This window comes from Melospiza georgiana, chromosome 3, assembly GCF_028018845.1.
Source record: "Melospiza georgiana isolate bMelGeo1 chromosome 3, bMelGeo1.pri, whole genome shotgun sequence".
Classification (NCBI taxonomy): domain Eukaryota; kingdom Metazoa; phylum Chordata; class Aves; order Passeriformes; family Passerellidae; genus Melospiza; species Melospiza georgiana.
In genome coordinates this window covers 58,321,318-58,340,929 of record NC_080432.1, presented here as the reverse complement: position 1 = coordinate 58,340,929, position 19,612 = coordinate 58,321,318, and the positions used below count along the sequence as shown (strand labels likewise).

The window sequence follows — 19,612 nt, the reverse complement described above, 5'->3', positions numbered from 1 at the left end:
GTCACTCCTAAAATCATTACTTAAACTACTTTCAGTGGGAAAAAAATTATTTACTTAACACAGAATATTTTTTAATACTACGAACAAGAATTCACATAGCTGAAAATTAGGGTTTTAAAACCAGTTGGAGTTAAGATATTTATATCATTTACTGGCTTTAAATCTGGGGTGTAAAGTGGCAACAGACTAACCAGTACATTTGAAGAAGGTTCAGTGTTGGGGTTCTTGGTGACTTTGTTTTCACTTTAGGCACTGGCAAAATGCTCAGAAATTTGGGTATCAAGGAAATCACGGAATTAAATTCTTCAATTGTTTCAATTAGATTTAGAAAAATTAAGGGAACAGAATAAATCGGTCGCAAATCTTGAAAAATCTCAACCAGATTTTTGCTTATTTTACAGATTATCTTTAATAATACATAAGCAGAGTTTCTTTAATTTACTTTTAAAATCTACATGTACTATTGACATGTTTGGAGAGAAACTAGGAGAGGTTGGAAACAGAGTAAAAGAAGGGAGATTTTAAAACACTGAAATTTATATAATTTTTAGCATTAATTAAAACACACTCTGTATTTACTTGTGTTATAAACACAGAGAAGACCTTGGGCCTTTCTTACATAGATGGAATTGTATGACTAGGTTCATAATTCCAACATAATTCTGGTACAGTACAAAACAAACATCAACCTGTTTTCCTCAGGAATATGAAGGGCCATGAACTGTAAAGGATTCAGGCACTGTATCATCCAGCCTTGGCGTTCACTGATCCGAGACACATCCACCTTCAAGAAATGGTTTGGCACTCTGCTCCAAAGCACATGAGTCAGAAACTGGACATGGAGACGTGGGGGACATTGAGAGACCGGGTTTTTGTGTTCACTTTTGAATAATCCAGCAGATAATGGCATTACATTCTGGAAAATTCCAATTGAAGAGACAATCAGTTTCCTCATCTTTACCAAACACTGCATTTCTTATCCAGAAACATATAGTCAACATATAGTAAAGTCAAGTAAAACAGGAAATCAGCATTTTCACTAGCTTTTAAAACAAGCAACTCTTGGAAGATTAGCAGCAAGACAGCATTTTCCATATTTGTTTTTTAAGAATAGCCGAATTTGAAACATTAACTTGACTGCCACATGTGGTTCCTTCTTTGGACTCCACTTTTCTTTTACCTCTTCTGATTTCTTAGACATCCAAGTATCAAAAGCAAGGTAGAAAAATTCAGCTCAGTTTTATTTTAAAACTCTAACCAAATTCTTCAGATACACCAGTCATCCATTCTCTGTTTGTAAAACTAAAAGATTTGCCTTACCAACCTAAGTGATTTTGTTTCACCATGAAAGACAAGACTCAGAAAATTCTGATCAGCTTACACCCTTTTTATTCAATGTACTGTATTTTAAATTCATTAAGTATTGAAAACTGACTTAAGAATAAAAATAGCAATAGTGCAAGCACTTGGAGTCATAGAAAATGTCCCAAATACCAAGAACACATCACAGGAAATAAATGGCAAAAATAAAATAAACTAATTTTACATGATTTCTTAGTCCTAAACCTGCACAAAACCCAGCATTATTATTACCTTTATTCTTCCCAATTCAAACTGGAAAACATTGGGGCTTGTAGCTTGAGCAAATACAGCAGGAAACAACTTTGTACTTGGTTCAACCTAGATCAAACAAAAGGACAAATTACTGCCGTAGCAGTGATGATTACTTTTTCTCTAGAGTCTTATACTAAAGCCTCTAATGCTGTAGGCTAAGGATTCATTTTTCCCCCTTCTTGCTGCAATACATTCTAAAAAAATACTCACTTGATAGTATGTGCCTAGCTCCTTGCCATTAGCTGTGAAGGTCAGCAGGCCACTGGCAGCATCAACCAAGCAACCAATCTCCAGGCCATTATTATTGCGTCCTTGTCCAGGGCTCAGGCTCTCTCCTGCGCACACCATATAGCAGTTGCTGCGTTTTATACTGAATGTCAAAAGATAAATTTATTTATGAATGGTGTGCACAATTTCTGCAACATACTAAGAACAACCTTGCATGGGTGCAAACATATAGGGCCTTGTGGCCAAAAACAATGGATCACATCCTAACCACTGCCAAAATTCAATGAAACATGGACATCATAACGGAAAGAAAAATAAAAACTTAAGATGACAATATATTAAAAAGTCCACATCGTTTGTAAAATACCAAAGATTAAACTGGCTTTGTAAGTCAAAGTTTTAAATCATTTAACGTTAAGCATAAGAAAAGCTTCTGGTACATGTAATAATCTGAAGTGCTGAGACAAGCTCATGTACTGATTTTGGCCTCACAAGTCAATATTTACAGGATCATAATTTCAAACTATATAGAAAGCTGTACTATTTTACTTTTCAGTACCTACTGATTTGACTAGACTATTAGTCCACTCTTTCTTCACAAGCAAGAGCACATAACAATTAAATTAACACTTTTCCCTACTACTGTCATTTTAATTTTTTTTTTCTACATCAATCCAATTACATTAAATGGAGTGGATTTACACCTTATAAATTGCAAGTTGCTTGTACGGGTATAAAATACAGGTCTTTTTAAGGAAATTGTAACCAACCTCTCATGAACCTTCCCTTTTTCATCTCCCAGTGTAACTGTGACGGTACGCACTCTGTCCAAGTCAAAGCTTGTGTCATACTGGTGAAAGTCTGATGTAATCCAGCCCACCCAGACATTAGCAGGTTCTTGACCAGGAAATATTCTCACAGAGTAATAGTACTGTTAATAAAAAAATAATATTATCAAATGTTAGTGTTTGTTCCCCAGCGTATCAGTTTGATTCAGAATTTGCTACCCTAAATCTGAAAATGCTATATTATTTAAAAGTAGCATAGCCTTGTTAAAGTGCAATTCACCAAGCAAAGCAACAAAGACTATAAACACAAACCAAAACACAGCCAACAAAATATGCATTTTAAAACAAAAAAATGGACAAGATTAAATGTAGTTTATATGCTTCTATTGAAGGCTTCTGCATCATGGCATTGTAAGCTGTATTGCTACAGCAACTATAATTTTTATACTGCAGGTAATTCAGTCTCTAATATCTTTTAGCAAGAGAAGAACACATCCAGACAAGGAGTTTGTTTTCCTTTGAACATTGAGGAATCAGTGTTAATGGAGCTGATCTTGTCAGAGAAAGATCTAAAAAACCTGCAAAAAACTTTCACTGGGAATTCCACTAAATAAATGGAATTTATGGAATTCCATTAAATAAATGTTCTGAAGAATTAGTAGAGATGTTTTCAAATGGTCTTGAACACTGACCTACTAGTTTAATGTACCTTTTCCAATGTATTCCATCATTCTAAAACTGTTTAATTGTCCTCTTTTATGCCTAGTGTTATCAACAGTAGTTTCAAATACAGATTAAACCAGTTTGTAGGTTTTCATTTGGAAATGGCTTTAGTCTGACAATCAAATCAAAATAAAATGAACAAAACAGTCTCAACTTAAGTAGAAGTCCAGAACTATCACAGACACTTAAACTGAAAATTAGACTGTTTCTGGAATTCTTACAACAACCAAAAAAAAAAAGTAAGTATTAAAAAAACCCAAACTAAACAACTAAAAAACCCCAAACAGCTAAAACATCAATCCTAAATTACAATACCGTGGAAGTTTGCATCAAATAATCATAGTCATCCCTATCATCTGCTAGCACATCCTCAGTAAGCCGTGCAGAGTGACTCATGCTATAATCTGGCTTTGTCCTCCTGAGCATAAATCTGCAATAAAAAAATTAAAATTAAAATATCTACTAAAAGCCCAATCACAAAGGCAAATTATTCAGAAAATAGAAAGAGACAAGCTTATTCTTAAAAGCATTTATTTCTGACCTTAAACTGTATACTCAAAAGTTACTTGACTGGTTTGTCAGACATGAGTGGCATTTTCCTCTACTTTGAGAAGCAGAAGGGGGAGGAGTGGGAAAAGGTAGCAAGCTACAAACCTTTGTTTAAGACGTGAGGGCTTTTCTTGAACATAATCCTTATGGTTATTCAGCTCTGGTTTTGAGGCATCTTTTTCTCTTTCTGTTCGGTCAGGAACTAGATGACCATGAGCAGTTTTCATTAGAACCTCAAAATCAGAATCAGCATCATAATCTTCCAAGTCATTTTTTGGGCCAAAAAGACCAGAGCCTGGTAACCCTCCTGCAGCTGATCTGGAGAACACCTCAGCACATTCAATGGGCATGCTCAATCGAAAAAACATGACATCTGTTTTACTGTTCTGTGAACCAAAGGACTTCTGTGTGACCTTCAGACAGGGGCAGCTGTCTATGGTGCCATCAATTCTCATCACCTATGAAACATAAAGATGTTATTTTTTTAAAGCTGATGCTTTTTCTGCCATATAAATATTCAATTTCTATTTCCACAATAAGCATCCATGACTTGCAAAACTTGCAACAGCATTGTGCCCACGGTCTAATGCATTGAAATAATCATGTGCTGCCATTTTGAAGGGGAATAAATACTATGAGAAGTGGTTTCTTGCTCCATTATTAAAATGCAAAAAAAAGTCACAAAGAAATTATGCCTCTCACCATAATCCTTTCCAACACAAATCCAACTCAGTCCCGAACAACACAGACCAATGAATAAAAATCATGCATGTACATATGAAAGAACATAAACTGTTTTTTAAATACCACACACTAGCTGAAAAAGAGTTCTTATACCATTTCAGAAGAATTTCATGGAAAACTTACAAGGCATGAATTCAGCTCCATCAAGATGCACAACTGGTTGGGACATAAGTGTTGACACAATTGGCTAATAAATATTTATTACAATCAAAACTAATTAGCTATGGAAAAATTAAAAAGTGTGTGCACTAGAACACATGGTATCAATTACTATAAAATGCTCTGTTTCTGGAAGTTGCTTACACAGCTCTCACTGCACAAGGAGCTCTTAATGAGGACATCTTGTATAATTTGTCTCTCAGATTGTCACATTAACCCAGGTCACAGGTTTTGTAGAAAGAAAAACTGCCAATCAAACAATTACATTCTCTGCAACCCTACTGAATGTAAGGAATTTGTAACAGGTGTAAGATTCATCCAGAAATGGGTCAACATATCACATTAAAATCTTGTCTGGAACTACAAAAGTAGAGACATAACTCAAACATATTCAAGTGTCTAGAAACATTTCACTAGTATCACAAACCTCAATATGTTCGTGGTTCTGTGGCACTGGTAGAAACTGAGGAAGCCTTTTACTCAGCCATATGGTGATGTCTCTGTTTGTATTAACAGCAAAGGGTTCATACCCTTCCTGTAAGCCACATATAGTGAAATATTTTAGAGTGCTGACATCTTTTCCAAAGTTCATTCTTCCCACTTGAGATGGGCCCAGGCTGCACACAGGTAGAAATCCTTAAAACAAGAGGAAAGAACATGTGGGTTATTCAGAATGAATATCGGTGAACTGCTCTCTTCTGTAACTGAATTAGAAACCATTTGTGGGGAAAAAAAAAACAAAAAACAAAAAACCTAAGAGCAAACATTATAAAGGAAAGCAATCATCAACAGCACATCACATCTTGTATGTCACCAAGTAATGTATCTTAAGTATAATTCTGAAAATAAAAGCCCTCTAATAGTCATGGACATTTTTAGGCAACACTCAACCTACTCCGCAGAGTCAGACAGCCAGCTCTTCATTAATCTCTCTACTGAGCTGGCATAGTATTGCCAATTTTACTTTAAGTCTCACTACTTTAGGTATTCCTCCTAAAATGTCATTATTCATTGTATTTTGAGAGACTCTTACTTCAAAAGTAATACAGTGCTTGTCCATGAAGCTCTAACAGTGGAAAAAACCTACAAATATGCACAAAGTGTATGTCATAGATTTCTTTTAAAGATAAAATTAATATATTTTTAAAATTCAGAAAACTCTGGTTCTGGAATATGAGAACTGACAATATGACACCATAGCTTCATGAAATTTAAGGTATTTTGGTTTGGGATTATTTTTTCTGTCTTACCTTTTGAATCAGTTTTACGTTTGTATTCATCTTGTGTTTCACTAGCACAGGGAACATATTTGTAACTTGTTTTTACAATTTTTTTCCCTGATTCCCCAGAATGGGCAAGGGCACTTTTCCCATACATCTGCTCTGCATGCACATTTTAATTTTTCTTTGTCTTGATTTCAGCTTCACAGTCTAAAAACCTAAGAAAATCTTTTATTTCTTCTATTTCTTTTCATCCTGCTTTTCAATTTCCACAGCTATAAACTACTATGCAGATTCATTTCACCTAGTTATTAACAAAATGTTTTCTTTTCTATCAACAAGAAACATGAAGTTCTGTTCAGTGATTTTGATTCACATGAACATAACACATATTGAAATATAAGGACAAAATATCAAGTAGTTCCTCACTTTTCTTTAGGCTGCCCATATAAAAAAAAAGTCTATTCTTGCTGTTTGTTCTTCAGAGACATGGCAAACTCCAGAGCACCATCTACAGGAACTACTGTCCATCAGACACATTATCAGCCTTCAGTACCACTTTTGGAAGCTTTTACTACATGTACACAAGACTGGTTGTCATATGTATTTACATTAGACATGACAAATTTAATGACATAACACTATTAGCCATAATTTGAAGTCCAGATTTTTATCTTCACAACTTGGCTCTTAAATGACAAGGCATCAACTCCTCAGACAACATAGCAATAATAGATAACATGATAAATGTCAATTCTGCTAGTGCAAATCTAGAGATGGACAATAATGCAAATATTTTCTAGCACTAAACAGAACATAATTGTATTATGTGTATTACAACACATAAATAGGAAAATCACATTTACATATAGAGATATGTGCCATGATAAAGCCTAGCAGCTCTAATAGGGACAATTACTAGGTTGAGTTAAAGGAATCCACAAGCTGTTGCATAAGTTGCTCAGCAAAGCCAAAATCAAAATTGTTTTCAATAACCTTACAATTCTCATTTCATCACCCAAAAAACAGTAATTCTTCTGCCTACCTGTGGTTTCAAAAAATCTCCACACCTTCCACACAGGTTAGATATGAAGCAAGTATCTTAAACACACACACAAATAAAATGTAATAAAATGTAAATTAGCATTTGCAAGATTCCCTGAAAGTAAACAAAGAAACATGGGGAAAACTCCTACACAGGTAAAGCTGTCATTGATGTTTTTACTCAATGTAGTGTGTCCCATGAAAGTTGCCAAGGGAGGCAATGTGAAATCAAGATGACAGTCCCTCTCACCAATACAGTTCTCACTGATAACAGAAGGAACTGTACATGTAGCTGATTCCTGAACACAATTGTAACTGTGGCTCTCTATAAATGGAATGTAAACACCAGTCCCAGTCCTGACCTTACTTCCATCTCTGGTGAAATTCTGCATTATTTTTTTCAATTATTTAGTTGTCATTTAGGTGTTTTAGGGCTCTTCTATACATGGTAAAGACAGAGCATCTCAGAGGGGGTGTGCTGTTAAGACAGCTACATATCTTTCTACAGAATAATAATGAATTTCAATAGCCATCTTTGAATGGGTATCCAGCCATTTTAAATATTATTATTCACAGATACCATGCAACCCTTGCAAGCTGGAGGCTACATAAAAAGATTATTTACCCCTAACCTGGCTCCTTATCTCCAGATACATTACTAGGCTATGGAGAAAATTTTATTTCACTGTATGAAACAGTAAAACAAGTAAGAAGACTTAAACACTACCCCAAGAAAAGTAACCCTCTAGCACTGTCTCTAACATATAGCAAAAGCACAGGAGAGCAACACTTTCCATAATGTTCCCTACTTTCAAGAATACAATATGAACCTCCTGATTCAATCTGTCAAACACTACAAACAGTTCCTGCTCTCAGAAATCACGACTTGACAAAATAAGATTTGGGTTGTACGAGTGTACCTGTTCATATCTACAGTCAAATTTATCTGCTACAAATGCATAATAAGGCACCCTTATGTTTATCAACTTTACTACTGAGGTGATATCTCTTAAATAAATTCATCTTCCATGATCCCGAAGAGCTCTTCTTGTTGGTAGTACCACTTAACGTGCAGCACAAGCTGTATTACTAAGCTGGCAGATCATCAAATCCCCTTTTCATTGTTCCTAAGTAAATTAAATCTACAGGACTGATTTACTGTATGGCTGCATCAGAAATTCTAACTGTTTTCTAAAGAGAAAGGTCCCTTTTTGCAGCAATTAAACATGCACATGATTGACTCACTGAAGTAACCTGCAGAAAGGTCTCAGTGCTGTTAAGCAAGAGGCAGTAACAAAATCAAACTAAAGCCAGCCTTCCAAAAAGAAAAAAAAAAAATTTAAAAACTCCGTAAATTTCTTTTGGGTATTGCATATGTGTGTTTGCACATACACACTCAAGGCACAATTCAGTTGTTTTCCCTTCCCCTCTCCTTTTTCCTCCAATATTTGTGTATTAAACAGCCATAATAATTTCAAACATAGCTTTGGAGTTATTAGATATCAGATCAGTCAGCACATTCCCTTGAAAATTAACTAGGACATCTTATTTCAAAGGTAAAGCTCTTTCCTACAAAAGCAATACTAAAGGAACTTAATGTGAGTTACAAGGATATTGTGGAAAACCTAAGACTTTTGACATAAAGCCTGTGACATGGTTATCAAAGCCTTCAGGCTCTGCATCAAGCCAGGAACTTCTTTAGCAGAGAGATCTGTTTCCTAGATCAAGCAGCTAGAAACAAGCACCACAAAAAGTACACCACTGTGATTTCATCAGCTTGGAATAAATGCAGCCTACCCTCAGAATTTCATGGAATTTGAGTTTCTTTCAGAAACTCTTCCTCAATGAGAGTACGCAAACTAGTAACTGGAAAGCCACTAAAATTTAATGGCACCGAGATGATTTCTTGCATACAACACTAACACTATGAGCCAGTTCTCATATCCCTTTCCCTCATCATGCTACCCCAGCATCTAAGGAAATCCAAAGGCAGTAAAGTAACAGACACCAGTCCAGAAAATTAATGGCAATTATGTAATTTTAAATAAAATACAAATATTTCTGATTCCCAATGTATGGCAAAGGAAGGAAAAAAAATCTCCCAAAGTACTCCTGAAAGTAAAATACTCTGAAATCCAGATGAAAATAAAGTGGTTAAAATACAAAGAGTGAATTGCCTAATTAAGAAGTATGAAATTCATATTTCCCATGGGAATAGGGTAGGGATGAATAACCAACAGTAGCATCTGGAGCTCTGGTTGTTCAAAAAATTCAACTTTATCTCTCAGCTGCACCTGTATTGTTTAATAGATGTATAATATTTATGCCAGAATATATGTACCTACAAGTAATGAAAGCTTAAAGCTTAATTTTTTTTTGACATTACCATAGTTCAGAAATTTTAGGCAGTTAACTTACAATTTCTTACTCCTTTTCTGTTTTTATCTGCACACAGGTATATAATTAAATTTATAAACAAAGATACTTCTTTGTTACAGAATCAATCTGCCACCTGACAGACCCTCACAATCTTTGCCGCCTTTAGCAATCTCTTAAGTTATGTTTTGACAGTAACCTAGCACCTGCTTGTGGATGCTGAAAACTGCACCAAGACTCCTACAATAAGCACAAAGCTCAATCTGCTGCTTTATAATTAAGCAGACTATTTTGGAGGATAGTTTTGTATCAGCTGACTGGATCAGATGTCATTTATCCTCCCAGTGCTAAAACAAAACCTTAAGATGGCTTAAACTCGCTACCGGTTTCTCACTAATTGGACAGACACTTGGTATTATTTCAGTACTTCAGTACTAGATAAAATCCGATGTCCTTGCCCCCATGGCAGGGGGGTGGACTAGGTGCTCTTAAAAGGTCCCTTCCAACTCTAACCATTCTATGATACTTTCTATGATTCTATTACATTATATGGTGATCTACTGCAGTGAGGATGAAATATTTAAATTCATTAATCTGTCTCTTCAGACACATCCCTGAAAAACAGGTAAAGGGTCTCACAACAAAAGATAGCCACAAAGATCACTACAGAAAAACCTCTTCCTCGTTGTCACACCCAGCAAATTCTCTTTCCAAAAGGCTAATACTAATCACATAGAAAAAAGGACAAGTCAGGGGAAGCAGGGTCGGGGATGAGAACAGGGAGATGAAACACAAAGGAAACACATTGAAGTGAAGTCAGAGCAGAAACCAGGCAATAGCAAGTTAACAGCATGATGTATTACAGTACTTACCGTCAGCAACCTCAAAGTCCTTGAACGCAAGTTCTGAGCCTGAGTCATCAAGCAGGATTTCACCATTTAAGGTGAACATCATGGTGTGCTCATTCATGTCAACCATACATCCAACAACATCTCCTGCCAACCAAGAGCGGCCAAAATGCTCATTACCTTGATGCCACCGCTGCGCCTGAAATAATTAGAAGCATTTAAAAGGAAAATAGTGTCAATGTATGTGTTCTCATCTTCATGGGTAGAACTAATAATTAACTACCTCAATTAAGATGGCATTAAAATTAACACTCACAGCATATCATTCCAAAACTGTGTCTGTGAGTACTCCAAGCTGACTTTGAATATGGAAAGCCAACAATTAACTTCTTGACAGTACCCCTCACATCAGCATTATAAAATATTGCTAAGAAAGCTGACAGGGAAAATTGCTATTTCAACATTTTAGTAAAACGTAAGAGTATGGTTTTTGTTTTCTGCAGAAGCTCCATGAAAGACTTTTAATCACAATAATATGCTATCAATTACAATATTTAATAGCTACTCCACAAACCCCTTTTAAGCAATTCCTTTATTTACTCAAGCAGCCTAAAAAATTCATTACTCGCAAACAATCTGTATTGTTCCCTTAAGCATAATTCTTAAAATATTTTGTGCAAAATAAATTAATCTTTCTCTCATATCAGATTTTGGAAAGAATAGAACTGTCTGTGAATGAGACAAGCACTGGGCTTCTGATAGATTCCAGAGCAGCTGAGGCCATGATTCCTCTGACTGACTTTCAAGTCAAAGACTGCAAAGGCTCACAATGAGGTCTTGGAGTGGAGTTCAAATAAATTAACATCATATATTAACATCTGTTAAGAACTATTGTAACCAAGCACAGGAAAAAAAAGTATTAATAACCAATAACAGATAAAATTCCTATTCAAGTCTTTGATCACAAGTAGATGTTTATGCTCTGTATCCATCCTAGAAGTTGTACAAAACCAGTGAACGTTTCTTGATATCTTGAAGGTCAATTTTTTTTTTTCCAACCAAGGAAAGAACCCATTAAAATCAAACACAACAAAATAGCTTTATGGACTGAGACCTAAACATCAAGCCCTAAGATTCAGAAGGCAACTATACAGCTATTCCAGTAAAAATAGAGGACTCGAGTGGTTTATGTAAAACACTTTACAAAAATAACTTTCCAGTTCTCTTTTCAAGGAATCTTCTCATGCAGCGCAGGAATGGGAAAGAAATAATTTCCCACAGCATACATAAAATACATCTTGAGAACTTTATCTTGCTGAGAATATCTTGAATTCTGTTGATTTCTGTTACATACTTTAACAGTAATAAGGAAAATTAATTCCAATACCAGATACAAGAAATAATTTGACAATGAGTCATAATAACAATTATGGTTCAGACAGCTGCTGCACTTGCCCCCATACTGAAATTAAAAATTTCAATGAGTCATTTAATCTATTCTGATGACAGTCAGTAATATAAAGGTTTGTTTTCCTATATATTTTTACTACTAGATTTAAATCGGTCATTTTGTTTGTGCAAAGTTAAATTTGAGCAAATGATAGTGGTTCTATCATACTTCATTTAAGCTGTAAGGATTTCTATGAAAACCTAGGTATACTCTTTGGAACTCCTACATGTTTACAAATACTTTATATCAAAGTTTGCCTAAAACACTTAGTGTTAATAATCTTAACCATATTTATTCCCAAATGGCGCGTCTTATAGAGAAAACAACAGAGTAAAACTTTAAATAAATTAGTCATAGCTAATTACAGCTCTGCCAGTATTTTGAATTTGATTAAGCCACTTTGGTTATCAATTCTGTATATATACTGTAGAAACATGTGAATTTGTGAAAAAACATTATAAAAATGCTAAACCTTGCAAATTAATCTTTCTGATTCTCGTTATTTTGCCTAGGCCCTCAAAGACAGAGAAATAATGTCATGAAACACCAAAGAAAGCAGAGAAAGCAACTGAGGCAATGATACGTGGAACAAGACACAAAAACTAAAATTTTTGCAGCCACTGTAATAATATGTTATTACAGATAAACACATACAAACCTTAAAGCCATCAAAAACAAAAGCTTCTTCATCCGAGCCAAGTTCCTGATCTGGCAGACAACCAGGCCTGGTCCAGCCAACTCTCATGTCTCCTGCAGTAACCGCCTCAAACTCAAAGTACCACTTCCCAGCCTTCACTGCATAGGTCTTTTCTGTACGGAAGATCCTGAACTTTTCCATTATCCCACTGCACACATCCAGTCTTGTTGCTGTAAGAATTAAAAAATAAAAGTAAGTATAAAGGGACAAAAAAAAAAATGCAGAAAGTACTGTTCTCAATTACTGACAAGAAACATTGAAAGCAAAAGCAAAAGGTAAAGGAATCCCTTTGAGCACAGACATGAGAAGAAGATTGTGCCTGCAGAGCAACCATGTGGGGAAAGAGTCCTTGCCCATTCTGGGAATTAGGAAAAAAAAATCAAAAGCACAAGAAACAAAAAAAGACAAAGAAAGGAGAAGATAGAAATCTGAATGCAGCTACAAATATATGACTCAAGGATCACTCCTATTCTTTTTCTCAGATTAGGGGGAAAAAAGGCCAAATGCATGAATCTTTTCCCCCAATTTTTAATGTATCAAATAAAGCCTGTGCAACATTTGAAAAGTCAGCATTCCAGTTTAATCACCACAATTCCACTTCTCCCTGAGTTTGTTATAAGATCAAACTTGTCTGCACCTACTTGCACCTGTTTGTTAGGCCATGCTAAGAACTTCTCCCTTCCTCTTCTATTTTCTCATACCCATCAAGGTCCACATTTCCAATATCACTAGGATAGCCTATAAAATCACACCCTTGAGAATTAACCATCACTTCTCATGCTACCATGCCTGACTTAGTTAGGTGAGGTACATTAAGTTTCCTCTAAGCAACACCTCTCTCTGCCACATAATTCTTTATTAGTAAAGTTTTCTCTTTGATAGTCTATGAAATGAATGCCTTAAAAATACTTTTCAAGACCCTCACCTATACAGATGAAGCACCACAAAGCATGGTACCTGGATAAATTGTTTTCTTTTTGGATTCTAAGTAAGAAAATGCTTTCTGGAGTCTAATCAGTTCCAAAAATACAGCTTCTGTGGGAAACCAGTAGATAATAATAATAATAAAAAGCACAAAAACTAATACTTAAGAACGTCGCAAAATAATGTTTGAGTAAAAATTGACTGGAGATGCAGAACACCACTAGAGGGCTCTAAATCCCTTAATAACAGTATGAATTTTGGCTGATGAACGAAGATCCTTGTGACATGTTTTATTCATCTCCATAACTTGACAAGCTCATAAACTGCAAAATCTAAATCCCCAAAATGACTAAAAACATCTTTTGCTGAATACAATTCCAGTCTTTGTAGAAGACTTATTCGTGGAGAAAGATCAGTTTGTGGGATATTGTTCTGCAATTCCTTTCCTCTGGGAATTTTGCAACAACCTTGATAACATCTTTCAGATTCAAGGATTGCACTAGTGTTCTTTACATTTCGTTACTAACTCCATTCAGAGAACCAGCTCAACAATCTCTGCATTCTAAGGAAAAAAGAGTGATCCCATCTTGGCAGATTTAAGAGTGAGATCACAGCATTTTGCCACCAACACTGTCCCTTCCACTGAGGAACATTGCTCTACATGTTCAGCAATCCAGCCTTGCTACACATTCATGGTCTCAGCAATGCCACATATTTAAGTGTGATTTAATGGCAGCATCTCAAAGGATCAGAGCATACATGTGCTTTGGAAAAGAAATTCCAAATGGTAGGTTCCCTGTGTACACTTTAGGTATGAGTTATGTCTTTTGCAGAAATGCTTTACTGAACGTCATAAATAGGTCAAAACTTAACAACCACTATCACGATATGAAGGGGAAAAAATAAGGTTTAGACACATTTCTCAAAATTTCTAAATTTGCCAGATTATAAAGATGCTAATTTTAATTTTGATTACTCCATATTTCCTTATCTTTAAGTGAGCATCTGAAATCGAGTTGATAGGGGTTAGATCTATTTATTTTGTTTGCACATTATGTCTCCTGATTTCTTGTACTTTCTTAACATTATATATGCTGCAGTTATTGAGTTAAATGTTGTGTACTTTCTATAAAAATTCGTTGTTATTACTTCAGATTTTTTTTCTCTTCTGTAGGATGTCTCAAATTGAAAATACTGCATACAGTATCAATAAAACATTCAACCTGGCAATGATGCAAGCTCAAAGAAAACATTGTAAAAAGTGAATTAAAACTTACTTATAGTCTAACTCAACTTCCAAGCCCTGAGGAAGTCCAGGAAACTTAAAGGCTCTAACAATCTATCTAATTATAGACTTGCAGGTTGCTATTCACAGAAATTTGGTTTGCAATCGTTCATTTTAGAAAATTTCATCTTGTACCTTTAAGTGTTTAAATACAATATTGTACATAAACTGTAGAATTCTTCACTATTTAAAGTTAGAATTTTAGGAATTTAAACTTCATATCTACTGATTTTACAGAGTATTTTTTCTTATTTTGTGTTGAAATAGCAAATATAGCATTAAATAAAACTATTCCCAAAAATTTTGTTGATTGGTTTAATTTTAAAATAATTGCTTTAAAATGTAAAAATGTTACATTTTGTAAATATTCATTTGAGGCCACAGGACAAGGAAAGGAAACAAAAAGGAAAGAAAGAAATTAATATCTAAGAGAAGATGGAGAAAAGCACCTATTATATTTGGAAACATCCGTTCAAAATGTTTCATTGGACAAAAAAATTCAATAGCAGAGTGGAAAATTCTAACCTTTTTTTGAGAAAAAAAGCCGAAATTAATTACCATGATCTTGATCAGGAGCTTCCAAATTGTAACCATAGCCTAGAAGGGTGCGGACTGCTTCACGAAGACTGTCTTTGTTGGACTTCTTTGTTCGATCATCCAAAAGAGCGTATGGAACGAGCCGGGGATTCCGTCGGTTTTTCACATCCTGCATTAGTATGAAAAACCAGTTCAATTTCAGAAACTGTGCTTTATCTTACAGACAAGATTATTCTTCAGTAACACCATAAAAATTACTGTTATACCAACTGAAATCATGTAACTTCAAATAGGGCAAGGAATCAGAGAAATTGCAATAGTCTAGAAATGACAAGACTGAATTCACTAAAAAAATGGACACACACAAATAAACAAAGCTCATATTTTTTCACCTGTTGCAAATTCTGTCAAATTTACTTAATAAAGTAATAATACAAACCACAGAAATGAAAATAGAGGCAAAGAGAATGACAGAAAAGTCAAAAGAATTATGTTTCATATGCTGTTTATGAAGCAGCTACCATAAAAAGGAACTTGTTTCTAACTAAAGCTGACATTACTACCATAAATATACAAAATGCCCAAATAATTAATGTGATAAAAACAAAATAACAAAATACTACTAATAAAAAATAATGGAGGTGTGCAACACTAATTAATAAATTACCAAATAGATAATAAAAATATGCCTTACTATAACAAATATTTAAGACATGTATTTTTTCAAAAATAAAGGGGTTTGCAAGAATATGATTTGTGTGTTCCACATGTAGAGTTTTTGCAATAGATAATTGCACTAACTACTCTCCAGCTGAAACGAAAATATTGGTAAGGTTTAATCTTTGAAATTTAGGTTTATTAGAAAACATTGATTAGGTTTTCCTCTACTCCAAAATGATCCTATTTGAAAGCAGTGTTTAACTGGATTATTTAAGTGGCTAATCTAATTTTTAGTGAGTAACAGAATTGTTTTCTTCTCTACATTTTCTTCTCACATCCTGTCAAAATTTGTTGGCAATGAGAGAAACCATGCAAAGAACTCTCCATGTTTTTCCTAATAACTATATTGATTAAAAAAATTACAGACTGGACATAGCATATAAAAAATAGCTGCTGTTGAGAGTCTTTTATTATTGGTTAGATTTATTAAGAAGTCCAAAGCCAATGCCTATTATTTTAGAAGACAGTGTCTACAGTGAAAGTACCTTACTCCTTTTACAGCATTACCGTTCTCGTTTTAGGAACATATGTGGTTTCAATTCAATCTTCTCAAGAAGAGAAGAAATGGAACATCCATTCTGAAAAAAATCTTGCAGGTATCTTTTGCTACTCTTTAAATGCTTAGATGCGAGACTATCTGCCTCTTGCCTTGTCATAATGAGCGGATATTGAAAGGTCAATTATAAACCAATGCTTGATGAAATCTGGTCCTACAAGTTATGCCTCTAGGAGAAGAACTATTAAGGCATTACCTACATGCTAAAAGTGCTAACAGAAAGATAAAGGTAACACATTGCTGGTGGCACAAATTACAAAACCATATCAACTCTAATTATATTTCGTGGAAAGGACAGTGGCAGGGCCAACACTAATACCATTTGAGGGATCCACTTTTCATATTTGTTCCAAATTCTTAAGCTGACATCCTATTTTATCCAATGTTTAATTTGGTAGATGTGAAAAAGGGCTGTGTCCTTCAAGCAAATGCTGAAGTAAATGTTATGAGAAATTATTTTTTTATATAAGAGTATTCACATTAACATCTAAGTTAATATTAATTAACATCTGAGTTAACCTCAGATCATCTGAGGCGACGCAATACTATGAGTTTGATTATTTGTGATTGAAAGGACACAAAAAGAGAAATAATTTCCTGTTAAGCATTCTACATCCAAAAAACATTGTGAAATACTGTCTTTAAAAATATGAAAGTTTGGAACAATAAATATGTAACTTCTTATCAATGATATAGTGTTAGACTAATGCATTTGTAGTTGCCATAACAACCATTAACACAAATCAACATAAAGGCAATCAGCTGATACCAATGTATAAAATGAAATACTGTATCAGTGCTTTTAAAATGGCTAAGCACAAAATGAGAGCAAGGAGAGAAAAAAAAAGGAATTCAGAAATTTAATGTATTATACCAACTTGATTTTACAGATTTTTTCCTTGGATCTAATTTAATAACATTGTGACCTTTTTTCTAATAACATTGTGACCTTTTTCACCTATTCAAGACTGTGGCTACATTTTTAAATTTGAATGTGAGAAAAGATTTTTCTTTTACCAACTTGGTTCTTTTTTTTTTTCTTATTACACATCTATTTAAACTTTGAATGTGTTAATAATTTCTGAATTAAGCACTCTTATTGTTATATTTATCATAAGTTTTAGTGCCAATGACCTTCTGCACCTCTCTGGTGTAAGTGTAGAGAATGATCCTGTGCAGTGATTGAGCTTTGCACATTCGCAATCAAGTCAACAAGAAAACTGATTAGCTAAGAGTGGTAATTTTTACCGAGTACATTTCCAAGCAGTACGGAGACTGAATTCCTCCTACTCAATACAAAGATGTTATTGTAGACTGGTAAAATAAGTTTTAACATTCAACCTAAATTTTTAAACGTTTTTTTGGCCAGAATTTTCCAGAATTGACAGTAATGATTCATCAGAAGACTATTTGGTACAGAGCTTATCTGGCAACTACTTGTTAATAGATAAATGGTTTTAGCTGGGTAGCATACATGATATTTATATTATTCTTTTTGTTTTGAAATCAGAACCTATCATATCACAGAAAAAAAAAGGGAAAAAAGCCTATGAATTTTATTACACAGCTTTGTCTTCATTTCATGTGACAAATATCCATCAATAATTTAGAATTTAATTTACTTTACTTAGGAAAACATTGCAACCATAAAAAGTTGGGATGCCTGGCAGATTGTGCCCTGGATGGAAGTAATGATGTTAAACATCAGCGATATAGCACTGACCATGAAAAGTCAGTATTACTTTTCACAGTGTACACGACAGATTCTGATATACATAGCAAACGGTAGACAAACAACTATTTGAATGGGCACTCACACTTTTTCTTAGGGTATATAAGAATGTCAATTAGGCAATAATTGGTCAACAATGGGCCAATTTAATTGCATTAATTTTTTAAATTACATGTAGCTCTTAAAAGGAAAAGAACTACAGAAAAAATACCTGAACATACACACCAAAAAACATCAACAAGCCTCTTAAAATTTCTGTGACAGGGAAAGAACACTGCTGCAAAGTAACTCCAAGGAAACACGTGTCAGATGTAAAGTGCATTCTTTTTTTTCAATGAGTCTGTGACATGTCTGTAACTGGTAACTGATCTCGAGGCATTGGACCTACAGCTGGTCTTGGAACTTGCACAGACAGATCTCATGTAAGAATGAAACAAGAAAACTATAGTCAAATTCTAGAAATAGCTCTAAAAGAACCTATTAAGAGATGCAGTGTGTGTAATTCATTTGTGTGCTCCAGCACTAATTCAGTAGCAAAAAAACAAAGCATCATCTAAACCTCTTAAACACATTTGAAAATAATCATGTAGTTTTCAGAGCTATAAATAATGTATTGCAAAGCTGTGAACAGCTGGACCTTCCCAAATCTCTAAGAAGTTCAGGAATAGCAGAGACCACTAGACTAAAGGGAACAAAAAGTCACCAGAAACATATGTAGGTAAGTGCTAAACTGAAAGAAAGATAGGAAAATACTGAAAAGTTAAAACATAGTAGGAAGAATGAAGAAAAAATATGATAATTTCTTAGGAGCCCATATTTTGTGATTTAAAGTATAAGAGCTGTACAGATACATATTCTGTGTGCTACTGAAATGATTTTGTTCTCATAAGCAAGGCTGTTAAACTACAAGCACATAACAAATGTATTTCAGCACATGTCCAGTGAGACAGATATGCTGCTGTTTTCTCAGTTCCCTTTGCACCATTAGCAAGCCCTCATTTCACAGCTGTAAATTGATTTTGCTTGCTGTCAGATCTCTACCGACACCATATATCTACACCTCTCACTATCACAAAGATTTCTGAGCAATTGCTACAACAAATGCTACAGGGCAGGTTTGCCAGCAGTGCTGCCAGAAAACCAGTGAGCCACCATGTGCGTGTGCAGCACGGGCACTGCCAGCAGGATCTGGCACATACCTTTCATGCCTTGCTAGCCAGAGGGCTAGCTTTTCCACACCTATCTTAGCAGCTCATGCTCAACCAGAAATCATGAAAATGAAAAATCATAAAAAAGGAAAAATAAAATTCTAAATTGGCATTTACTAAAAAAGCAATTTTCAAAGTCCAGAGCATTAGAACCAGAAGCACAACAAAGCCATATTCTTAGCAATGTTAATAATCCAAATGCACCTAAAC

At 34.6% G+C, this 19,612-nt stretch overlaps 1 protein-coding gene across 4 annotated transcripts in view; it reads right to left on the bottom strand.

Annotated features, from left to right (window-relative positions):
* The window catches only part of RYR2 (ryanodine receptor 2), a 379,393-nt gene that overhangs the window by 130,087 nt on the left and 229,694 nt on the right, over window positions 1–19,612 (bottom strand). For all 4 annotated transcript variants that reach the window (XM_058020341.1, XM_058020342.1, XM_058020343.1 and 1 more), the window contains 10 exons: window positions 15,208–15,355; window positions 12,402–12,610; window positions 10,318–10,492; window positions 5,233–5,441; window positions 4,008–4,360; window positions 3,669–3,783; window positions 2,613–2,773; window positions 1,825–1,984; window positions 1,594–1,680; window positions 690–916 (listed from right to left, as the gene is read on the bottom strand). In XM_058020341.1, coding sequence (XP_057876324.1) covers window positions 690–916; window positions 1,594–1,680; window positions 1,825–1,984; window positions 2,613–2,773; window positions 3,669–3,783; window positions 4,008–4,360; window positions 5,233–5,441; window positions 10,318–10,492; window positions 12,402–12,610; window positions 15,208–15,355 — 1,844 coding nt within the window. The remainder of the gene's footprint in view (window positions 1–689; window positions 917–1,593; window positions 1,681–1,824; window positions 1,985–2,612; window positions 2,774–3,668; window positions 3,784–4,007; window positions 4,361–5,232; window positions 5,442–10,317; window positions 10,493–12,401; window positions 12,611–15,207; window positions 15,356–19,612) is intronic.